Source organism: Xenopus laevis, chromosome 2L (assembly GCF_017654675.1).
Source record: "Xenopus laevis strain J_2021 chromosome 2L, Xenopus_laevis_v10.1, whole genome shotgun sequence".
In the NCBI taxonomy this organism is placed as follows: domain Eukaryota; kingdom Metazoa; phylum Chordata; class Amphibia; order Anura; family Pipidae; genus Xenopus; species Xenopus laevis.
Window position 1 is genome coordinate 43,838,247 of NC_054373.1, and position 12,226 is coordinate 43,850,472.

Genomic DNA, 12,226 nt, shown 5'->3' on the forward strand with positions numbered 1-12,226 from the left:
CTGGGTAAAGCTAGTCATCTGTATGGCCATAGCCTTACTTCTACAGGCTACATGATATGTGGTTTTTAAAGGTATGCCACACAGTATGTAACAACACATTTAATAGGGATATTAAAATATCGTAATTGTCTGTGCTGAAATTTCTGAAGCCACTAATTTGTAATATTGGTCTATAAGGCAAAAAACTTTCACAATGCAAATAGATGTTTGCAAAGTGAAAAATGTTGTCTTTGTGAAAACTTTGCCCCTTACATGACTGTAAGAAAGCGGCTAAGAATGTTATAGTTTGTAAATGTGCGCAGTGTATGTAATAAGATTTTTTATTAAAAAGTTTTTATGTTTGCTCCAAAAGTTTAGTTTAGTTCAAGCAGCTATTAAAGGTTCACAATGAAATAAAAGCCTAATAAAGAATATTACATTGTGACATGCACATTTTTATTCACAAATTTGTTCTCTTTGCAAATTTTATTACATTTCCCCCATTATGTTTATTACTGCCAAAATCCCCTAACTAACAAGTGACAACTGATACAACCCACACAACGCACATTCATAATTCTATAAGTATAGGGATACAGGTATGGGACCTGTTATCCAGAATGCTTAGGACCTGGAGTTTTCCGGAGAAGGGGTCTTTGCATAATTTGGTTCTCCATACCAAAGTCTACTAAAAAATCATTTACATAAATAAACCCAATGGGATTATTTTTCCTCCAAACAGGATTAATTATATCTTAGTTAGGATCAAATACAGAGAAAAGGAAAAATATTTTTAAAAATGTGAATTATTTCATCATAAGAGTCTATGGGAGATGGTTGTTCCATAAACCGGTGCTTTCCGGCAAACAGGTTTCTGGATTATGGATCCCTGTACAATGGCACTTTCCATGAATACCATACACTGTGCATTTTCCAAGCACCTCCCATTTTATCACAATAAAATGTACATATCTGCACCTCAAGATTGTGGACTGTTCATTAGGTTGCCATAGAATAAGTAAATGTGATTTACAGAATAAATCTGAAATCCAGGGGATAATGTGAGGCAGATGGAGAAAATCTTAGATGTGTTTTGGATGCACAGATTATGGGGGCATTTACAATACCCCAAATTAGAAGTCAATGGCTGCTTCTGCATAACAGAACGCAGAGGCTTGTGACAGTTTATTTCTATGTAGCACACCCGTGAGTGTACTTTTGCTGTGTATTAAGGCTGTGTGTGACCAGGCTAAAACTGCTTGTAGTGTGCCCTGGACCCCCAGTGTACCCGTGCAACTCCCGGTACCTGGTGTAGATCAATGCGGTAGGATATTCAGCCAGACAGTTTCTTTGCAGTAAACTATAACTTGTTTATTAACAGAGAACAATGGCAAGGTCGTAGTTCACAAGCACTTTGATGTTCACATTAATCACAGAGTAGCTTCAAACAGTAGTATTCCCTCCAGGGGGGCAAGGTGCAGCAGACGGGCAAATATTCAATATATATCAAAGTTACAGCAACAATAGACTTGCGGAATAGTTACCACTCTCACTGGGCACTATCCCTCTGGTGAAGCACTAAGGCATGGGTTTCTCAGCCTGAGGTCTTGTATCTTGGCACTGGACTTGATCCTCACCTCACCCACTGTATTCAGCCTGGGGTCTTGGGTCTTCATATCCTATCTGGTCCTCAACTCACACACTGTAGTCCCTGCACTATTGGTTTAAATACCACGGGGTCCTAACCCCACTATTTCTCCTCGTTGGAGCCACATCTGCTCACTAGCTACCCTGTGCTGACTTTCACTCCTAGAGCGACTATTACTGTACTACTATCACTATCTTATACTTAACTAACTTTCCCGGCAGACCTGGACCTGTAGTACCTCTCAGTGAGGCAAAGTCCCAGGACAGACCCAGACAGCATGGTGCTAAACCCTTTTATATTGACAAACAGTGCCATCTAGTGGACAAACACCATGAACTAATGTGGACCCAGCAAGGGACATAGCTGCCTGAGTTAACCAAAGGACCCTTAGGTGTCCTTTTACCAAGGGGAAATGCCTGAGATAAATACACCCAAATCTCGGGGTCTCTACATCTACATACAAGCAGTGCACAAATGCAAAAAAACATTGCCTGCATGCACATTTTGGACTACACAAACTATAAACATTCAAGGGCACACATAATCAAAACATGTTTCTCCCACTACAGGTGCGGTCAAAATACAGCTCACACTTACACTATTTATAAGCCACCCACAGCTAGATGTTCTCAGTGCAGGTGGCTGCTGTTTTGCTGACAGGTGCCCTTTAAAGGGAATTTATGGAACATGGTCTTGCTGTAATTCAGATATTTCTGAAATATGAATTTCCAGATAAGAGATTCCATACCTGAATGCCAATCTATTTATTTATTGTCTGGGTTACAATAAGTCATATACAGTTTACAATCAATACAGCTCACCACCTTTGGAAGGAAACAGCTGCTATTATTTAATTGATGTATATTCTGATTGTGCTTCAATTTACCATGATGTTACGTGTATATCCTTCAGCAAGCTTATAAATCTGTCCACCAGAGGAACACATAGGGGTCCTAGGAGGTTGTCCCAGTTTGGTTGCATGTACTCTGAGGCTCGTCGCTGTGCATCAGTTTCACAGCAAAAATAATCCCCACTTGGCGTCAAGATGTATGAGATAAAGTAATAGTTACCGCTAGAGGCCTGCAATGAGAACATTGACACATAAATATAGCTTAATACCAAATTTGCACACTGACAAAATTATGCAATTATAATGAATAAAATGATGCACACAACAATGACTAGTCTTTGCGTCAGCCATGTAGAGTCGCTGACCTTGACCCCACATTATATGGGGCCTTGCAGAGTAGTGATTCTAAGCAGAAAGAGTGTGGGAAAGTTCATTAACCAATAGGGATAACAAGTACAGTAGGGGTCGATGGTGCCTATAGTAGCAGTGGGATAATAGTCTCTGGAAAGGGACTCTGGCTGTGGGATAGCAGGTATAGTAGGGAGAGATGTTGCCTATAGTAACAGTGGGGATAATAGTCTCTGAGAAGGTACTGTTTCTGCGGGATAGCAGGTATAGCAGGGAGAAATGGTGCCTATAGTAGCAGTGGGGATAATAGTCTTTGTGAAAGGGTTGAGGCTTTAAAATAGATGGTAAAGTAGGGTATGACGATGCAAAGGGGGAAAATGCCTTTATATAAGCTTTGCCTATAAGGTGGTCTTCAGTTAAATTCTGGAAACCATACGTTGAAAACAGCTGAAGGGAAACACTTTTATTGTCCTTGTTATGCAGCACTTTACAGAGATTATTCAATATTCAGATTTCCTGTCCCAACAGAGTGTTATAGTGCAAGGTCTCTACCATTTATATGCAAAGATATCAGGATTAATAAATCCAGGAATCACTTAACCTGCTTCATATGTTTGGAGGGTGAGAGTAAAACAGGGAAAATTAGTAACCGCATGACTTTAGTTCTGAAAGGCAGCAGTGGTAAGCACCAAGCCAACATGCAAACCACAAGCATAGTTGTTTCCCTTATACCCTGACACATTTAACAACATTCTTGTCATAATCTACTAGTAAAGAAAACTATGCAGATCAGAATAACGTTGCTGTTTTTAACTGAATTACCACAGTGGGAAGAACCAATCTGCCTCCTCTAAAATTAACACTGAGGAGAAAAGTAACTTTTCCATTTCTAGACCCAATGACAATAGTTATGTAACTTTCAGTAAAGAAAAGACTACTTTGCACAGACTTCTCCGTGTGGAGGAATACCTGACTAATAATAGCCACACTTGATTACTGCTGAATGGGGTTTAGCCCTTTTAGTATAAAGATGCTTTTGGAATGCCCATTTATGCAGAATGAACAGTCTGGGCTTAAATATCTATTATAAATAGTGATGGGCGAATTTATTCGCCAGGCGCGAATTCGCGGCGAATTTGCGCGATTCGCGCCGAGCGAATAAATTCGCGAAACGCCCGCAAAAATTCGCGGCAAAAATTCGCCGGCGTCAAAATGTTTTTTTGGAAAAACGGACGCCGGCGTCAAAAACGAGACGCCGGCGCCGTTTCGCTAATTTTTCGCCGTTTCGCGAATTTCGCGCGAAATTCGCGAATTTTTCGGCGAAGCGAAACGACGCAAATTCGCCCATCACTAATTATAAAGCTCAGCATTTCCTTTTGGTTACTAAGAAGAGAGAAGTGAAGATATTTTGCTTATGCTTCAAACTGTACAACACATTTTTGGCATGTAACTCATACTTAGAAGGAAAATATAAGGGCTCCTTTATGTCAACAGATGCAATGGGCAACTTGCACCTTTCCTGTGGTGAGTTGCGTCTAAAAGAACTTTCATTAAAGGTACCGTATTGGCGTTCAAATGTGCTCCTTGCACTTCCATATAGTTTGCTAGCCACTGCCCAGTCCATCCTGCCTGAATTGGGCAGCCACTTGGCCTATGGTGCTGGAAACCTTAAATATGATACTGTATTTCCCCACCTTCCTGAAAGTCTCCCAACTCTATTATAAACTTCTGTCTAATTATATCAAACTATAACTTTCTTCAAAACTTTGAAACCAACCCCTGAATTCACTCAACAGCATTCAGGTTTATTTTTCTCCTCTGGTAACATCTTCTTGACTTCCTAGCATTCCTAGGAGCGGCATCTAACCAATGGAATTCATTACCATTGTCACGCACATATGGATCACTGCTCCAGAGCACTGGGGATTAGACTGCTGCTATGTAAATAAAATGTCATATTAAAACCTGTTGAATAGCACAGCAATGATGTGTAAAGTATTTCGACTTCTAAATTCAGTGTGTGCCATGTATATACTAAAGCATGGGTGTTTCTGTGACATTCAAAATAGTTCATATTTCTTCATTGGGAAACTGTCACAGTAAATATGGAAATACAAAAGGCTACAATTTGTCCAGGTCTACATTATTTTCTTAATTGTATTCCTCATATTCAACATACCAACAACTGCCGTAAATTTATTCCAAGAAAAGTAACCCACAATAACCAAGCAGGTTATAAAGTTCCGCTAAGTTAACTGCAGTCAGGCTAAAAGCAAAAGTTTGATTAATGCTGCGGATTAATTGGGATCAGCTTCAGAAATAAAATTTGTGAACGGTTTTGTGAACTCCCCCAAACTTCTTGGTCAGCAGCGAGTATGACACTTTAAGCCAAAGTTATATGCCAGGCAAAAAAAAAATTGTTGAAAATTCTTAGCAGGACCTGCTCTCATACAGAGGTGTCAGCCGAGATACACTGAGATACACATTTCCTAAATGTGTGCACTGCCATTAATGCCCTACATGCCAAAGATACAGTGTTGCACCAGAGATAAAATGCTCTGTAGAATGGGGTTGTTCCTTTCAATGTTTTGTTTGATCATTGCCACTTTGTATCACTTTTCATAAACCACTACTTACGGCCACCTCCATGTCAAGTAGGGATGCAATGAATGCAGGATTCAGTTTATAATTCGGCCTTTTTCAGCAGGATTCAGGTTCAGCCGAACCGAATCAGAATCCTAATTTGCATATGCAAATTAGGGGCGGGAGGGAAATTGTGTGACTTTTTGTCACAAAACAAGGAAGTAAAAATGTTTCCCCTTCCCACCCCTAATCTGCATATGCAAATTCGGATTCGGTTCGGTAGAATCTTTAGCGAAGGATTCGGGGGTTTGCCCAAATCCAAAACAGTGGATTCGGTGCATCCTTAATGTCAGGCTACCTTGACCCCTAGGACATGCCGCTGTGTTCTCTCTTTGGATATCTTTGCCATTTCAATGCCTCTGAATCATACCACAATTCAGCCTTCTCTGACATATTTCTCCAGTACAGAAAACTCTGCCATTTCTCTTTAGTACAGTAATTCTCCCACCAGGGCAGCAATACATCAGTATCTGTCATCTTCTCTCAATACAGAGTGAGAGAATTTACTCAACTATAGTTATCTGGGCTCCTGTGATAGAAATTATTGCTGCCATATTCCCACAATGCATCTGTTTCTACCATGTTGACACAGTACATCAATCACTGCCCTGTTCCCGCAGTTCATAAGCCTCTGTCACTTTCTATGATTACAGGTATGGGACCTGTTATCCAGAATGCTCAGGACCTGGGGTTTTCCCAGGGGCATAACTACAGAGGAAGCAGACCCTGCGACTGCAGGGGGGCCCAGGAAGTATAGGGGCCCCATGAAGCCCTAATTAATGAGTAATTTTAATATATATTGGTAAAACCTCTTGATATTTTGGGGGCCCAGTACACTAGTTACACTACTGGGTTTTCCGGATAACAGATTTTTCCGTAATTTCCTTGCCTTAAGTCTACTACAAAATCATGTAAATATTTAATAAACCCAATAGGCTGGTTTTGCTTCCAATAAGGATTAATTAAATCTTAGTTGGTATCAAGTACAAAGTACTGTTTTATTATTATTACAGAGAAAAAGAAAATCATTTTTAAAATTTTGGATTATTTGGATAAAATGGAGTTTATGATAGACAACCTTTCCGTTATTCAGAGCTTTCTGAATAACGGATCCCATGCCTGTACAGCAATCTCTGATATTTGATCACAGTACTGCATCTAGCCATTTTCTCCAATCACAGCAACCTCAGCAAGGATTCTCCGTTTTTGGAATGGCAGTGTCCCCCAAGAACTACCATTCTCCTTGAATTAAATCTCTGCCACCCTCCCTGTGTGCAGCAATCCCTGCTATTTGCTCCCTGCACATGAAGCATGCTAAAAGCTTTTGCACTGGTGGCATGCATTCATAAACAAAGAGCATGTTGCTAGTTTTAATTTCCAAAACATGCTGAACCAGATCCAGCTGTAAGGACACATTTAAAAATGTGCCATAACATTTTGTGAGCTAAAAAAAGTTTGTTTAAATCACTGCATAGATTTATTATATAAAAAAAAGGAATTACAGGTACTTTAAGTAATGTGGCTGCTCTCTACATACAGTATAAGAAATGGCTGTAAAATCCAGTTATTAAAGGACAGTGTTTATTTTCACTGTGGGAACACAGGGCAACTAATTAAAATTCTGTGACATGCTTGGCTGCTTGCATAGTCTTCTTCATCATGGGAAGAAAACTCCCAGTGTTTAGGGGAAAAAAATCTTTGCTCAAATAAAGCCCTGACTGGGGGCTAGAAAATTAAATGGAGAATGTTATTACTTTGTTTGGAGAAGGCTAATGACCTGTGCAACTATCACTCCCTTCATGCATAAATACGTCAAATGATAACCTCACCATCATATCATAGAGATCACGGCATGATTTGTTGCTTCCTTTCCCCATCTAATCGCACATCCCAGAGAACCCAGCTCCTGCCTCAATGCTTGTTAGAGACTTTGTGCTTCCTCTCACTGACCATGACAATTATTGCATAATCACCAAATTATGACAATTTTACCTATTCCGGGAGGCTGAGATAACCATACAGATAGCATTAAAAGAATGTCTGCCTCACATATTATAGTGTACCAGAGCCTGAGCAAATATCATGGTGTTCCAGAGCTTGCACACATAAGCACTGGGTTCAGAGTTTATGGGATACATTGTTGCCTACCATTATCAGACTAGTAAATACAACAGAAATTGGTTATCCATCATAGCGAATTATGCTTTCGGGAAATGTCAGGCTTCTGAAAAGTTGTTCTGCGCACTCTTAAACTGGAAACAGTACAAGAATAAAGTTTTAGAAGAAGAAGAAGCGGCATTTTTCCTGTAATTGGCCTGCCCAAAAATGTATGTGGGTAAACACTAGTGATCGGGCGGGTTCATTCAGACCGAATAGAAAGATGAGTAAAAAAATGTAGCATTTGAATGCTGGAAAAAGCCAGAAGAAGGCAAATAAAAAATTTTTAAAAAAATGAAGGTCAACTGAAAAAGTTGCTTAAAAATAGCCATTCTATAACTTAATTAGGGGCATATTTATTATGCAGTGTAAAAAAACAGAGGGATAATAGACCACACATTGGCAGGCTTCGCAGTGTAAAAAAACAGCGTGAAATTTGTACTAGTTTTTTCTTAGATTAACTTCTACCGGAAGGAATGTTTGAATGGCGTGAAATTACACACCTTGATAAATTCACCATTTATTTTACCCATCTTTTTACACTGTAATTCCATTTTACAAAGTATAATAAATATGCCCCTTAACTGATAGGTGAACCACCCCTTTAATAACAGGAGCATTTCTAAAAAAATGTTTATTCATTTTTGAACTACAAGAGATGCATAAGGAAATAAAGGATGATGCATGTGCAGTGTGTGTGTGTAAATCAGTTCATACACCATGGTAAGCTGTCAGTAGATGAATTAAACTGCAGTCAGTTATTGTTCCATTGGAAGTAATAATACTCAGTCCCCAATTATTGGCATTTATTGGGTTAATACTGCCTTTATTAAATAAAACCATTAAGGACATACTTACTGTGTTTTTCTGAGACACCATGTCCTAAAATAAAAGAGAGAAAAAAAAACAATTAAAAATAGTTTGAACATAGCTCCTCTGGAAATGTATTGCTAATGAGATCTGATTGCAATAAAACAAAGACGATAACATATTTGAACTTATTTCTACACACTGTTTCATAGCAGCTATGTACATCCTGTTCTCCAGTTCCCAGAAGTGCTGGGACAGATTTAGACAAGAGCCCTGGACAATGCAGGAAGTCGGGTGCCCCAAACTGACGGGGAGAAGAATCCACAAATCAGATATGGCCAACCTGTTGCTGAACTACAACTCTCAGTAACCCACCAACATCCTTCAGCCTGTTTTCTTCTGTGGGAGTTGAATGTCAACATACAGCCATAGGGCTGCAAATTGGTCATCCCTGTACAGTATCTACTAAAGATATCTGGGGCCATCATATGCTGGGAAACATTTTCTCTTTCTGCTCTGCCCAAAGAATGAACAAGGAAAGAACAGAGAGGACATTTGCTCTAATACCTTAGCTTTATGTGCCCTTTAGAGGGCCTGATGAAGAAAGGCAGCTGTAAATCACTTTCACACATCATCCAAGTTGATCATGTAATTTATATAGCTTATTGGTAGAAGCTTTACTCCAGTGCAGTAACACACAAGAACCACTTGTATGCAGAAACACACGCTCAGATTCGAGGAGATCAGTCGCCCAGACAAATTTCCTCTTCTTCGGGGCGACTAATCTCCCTGAACTGCCTCCCGCTGGCTAGAATGTAAATCTACCGTGATGGCACTCGGATCGCTTTGTTTTCCGAAGTCGCCCGAAGTTGCCTCACGAGTAACAGTACTGTAACTAGAGGGGGACGGGCCCTGGTGCTTGACGTGCGTGACGCTCCGTACGGCCCGCATTTCAGTGGCGGTCAGGCTGCCGGGGGGCCCTTAGGGGGTACAGGCCCTGGCCCGCTCACATGACGAGTAAACTTTGGGCAACTTCGGAAAACTAAGCACTCCGAGTGCCATCCTGCCGGCGATTTACATTCTAGCCGGCGGGAGGCAGTTCGGGGAGATTAGTCGTCCTGAAAAAGAGGCAATTGATCGCCGGGCGACTAAATCTCCCCGAATCTGAGCGTGTCTCTGCCTTTAAGCCCCTTCATGCAAAAAATTGGTTTATATTTTTTATCAGGGATATATGATATATACTCAATACATTAAAGATTTACCTTCAGAGAAAAAGAGGTATCAGGGTCAGTGTCATGATAAATGATAACATTATTTGCCATGTCAAAGCTTTCTCGTACTCCAAGGTGATAGAAAAGAGAAGGCTGCCTTCCCACGTCACTCATATCCACAACAGCAACATCTGTAAGGAAGGAAGAAAGGGAGATTTAAAATAATATTAATAATACATAAAGGAAAGCTTTAGTGGTACTCCTTAAAGCAAAGTGCTTATTATCCAACAGCCTATGATTTAGCTGAAAATGCACAAGTTTGTGCATTCTGGAGAGACGGCTAGTGTTAATTTTTGGGCAATAGTTAGGTAACATGCATTTTTTTGTGGTTATGCCAGAAAATTAATCAACTTTACATTAAATTTATAAGTTTTTCTTCAGCACCTGTTTGAAATTTCAGCCGCTATCTGGTTGCTGGAGACACTGGTATACACTGATTCTGAACAGTAACAACACAGATAAAATTGTACCCTCACAAAGAAAACCCTTTTGGCTGTCGGGGCCAGGACCAACTGAAATTTTTTTTAAATGTAAACTGCCCTTTAATATTTTTTTTAGAAAAACTATTTAAAATTAGAAGCATTTAGTGTGAATATTCCTTCAATGTGGCCTATTTTAGTGTGTACTTCAGTTTCCCCCTACTTTTAAACAGTCTTTAGATCAATAAAAGCAGAGAGAGAGGGAGATTGTTATCTGATAAATCTCCTGAAGTCAACAGATGACCAGCTTTTTTTACTCCCACGCTACAGGGGCATGAGAAAAATCCAGAGACTTGGAGCCGCAGAACTCAAGGCATTCATTTACTAACACTGGGCAAAAGTGCCACACTGAAGTAACCCATAGAAACCAATGAAAGATTTGCTTTCCTTATTCAACCTGCGGTGCACTGATCAAAGCTATTTAGCGATTTGTTAAATGAGCAAATTGACCCTTAGCTGAAGCAGCCATCCAAACAGCAGATTTCTACAATGCATTGCTAACAAAAAGATGCTCCCTTGAACAACAATCAGAAAAAGTAAAAATGATACATTTTGCAATATTTGTTGAATTTAATTCTTAATTTAGTATCAGGAGGGTTGCAGTTTGGGTGTATATTGTAACCCCCACCCCTCAAGCCTAAAGCTGGCCATAGACGCAAAGATCTGATCGTACGAATCAACGTACGATCGGACTTTCCCATCTCCCGACCTGCCACTAACCATTCAGATCAAAGTCTTACCATTCCGACCAAATAAAGTAGTAAAAGAACAGATCAGCCAATGTTCTGCCCCTGACAGCAATCGTACGATATCTATGTCCAACCAAAGCTAGTGACAGTCTCCCACTGAAAATCGTACGATCGACAGAAATTTTCTAATCTGTCCGATCGACTAAACGACCGATCTCCACTGGACGAAAAATGTCGGGACTCTCCACACAGGGTCCGAAAATCGTACGAATCCACGATTCGTACGATCGGATGGTTGCATCTATGGCCAGCTTTAGGCCCCAATCTTCCTTCCTCGTCTCTACCTACAGCCCAGGCTGAATTTGAATCACATCACAACCGTTTGTTTATGATAAATATTTTATTCTCAAGGTACCAGATAGATTTGTTTTAGATAGAGGGCACAGCAGCTCTAAAGTTTGCAGTTTCAGAAATCTGGTGGATAGGGTTCAAATTACCCTAGCAACCATGCATTGATTTGAATATGAGATTGAAATATAAATAGGAGAGGCCTGAATAAGAAGATGAGTAATAAAAAGTATCAATACAATACACGCATGGCCTTACAGAGCATTTGTTTTTAGATGGGGTCAGTGACCCCCATTTGAAAGCTGGAAAGAGTCAGAAGAAGAAGGCAAATAATTAAAAAACTATAAAATAAATAAATAATGAAGACCAATTGAAAAGGTGCTTACAATTTGCCATTCTATAACATACTAAAAGTTAACCTTAAACAGCTCAGTTTAATGAGCACAAATCTAACAGCAATTCGTCTTTTGAACTACTTTCCCCATACACTGCATCTAAGAGGCATGCGCCTGAATGGCTGATTTTGTATATTAAGGGTAAGGCCACACAACGAGATTCGGGGAGATTTTGTCACCTCAGTGAGGGAACTTCGGGCGAATATATAAAACGCATCGCCGCGTGTGCATTAGCACAGGTGACTTTGAATTGTAGCATATGGGGAAAAACGCAGAGGCAGTTCGGGAAGATAGTCGCTCAAAAGAAGAGGCGATTAGTCGCCAGGCGACAAAATCTCCCCAAATCTCCTAGCCCTAATGGCTGTATATCAATTATTTACATTTTACCCAGTGGGGATATGTTACACTGTACTTTACAGATACTGTTTTCATTATTCACATCAGCCCCTTCTCAGGAGAGCTTAAAGGTTTAAGGTCCCTGTCTGCAGGCACACACACAGGTCAGTTGCATTTAGGAACTAATTAACCTGACTGTATGTTTTTGGAATATGTGTGAGGAAATCAATGAATAGTAAATCTGACTCTGGGGGGGGGGGGTGCAATTTTACT

At 40.1% G+C, this 12,226-nt stretch overlaps 1 protein-coding gene across 1 annotated transcript in view; it reads right to left on the minus strand.

Annotated features, from left to right (window-relative positions):
• The window catches only part of LOC108708008 (mitogen-activated protein kinase kinase kinase 15), an 89,494-nt gene that overhangs the window by 47,737 nt on the left and 29,531 nt on the right, over positions 1-12,226 (minus strand). The window contains exons 2-4 of the mRNA XM_018246245.2: positions 9,698-9,837; positions 8,484-8,507; positions 2,514-2,707 (exon numbers count right to left, since the gene is read on the minus strand). Coding sequence (XP_018101734.1) covers positions 2,514-2,707; positions 8,484-8,507; positions 9,698-9,837 — 358 coding nt within the window. The remainder of the gene's footprint in view (positions 1-2,513; positions 2,708-8,483; positions 8,508-9,697; positions 9,838-12,226) is intronic.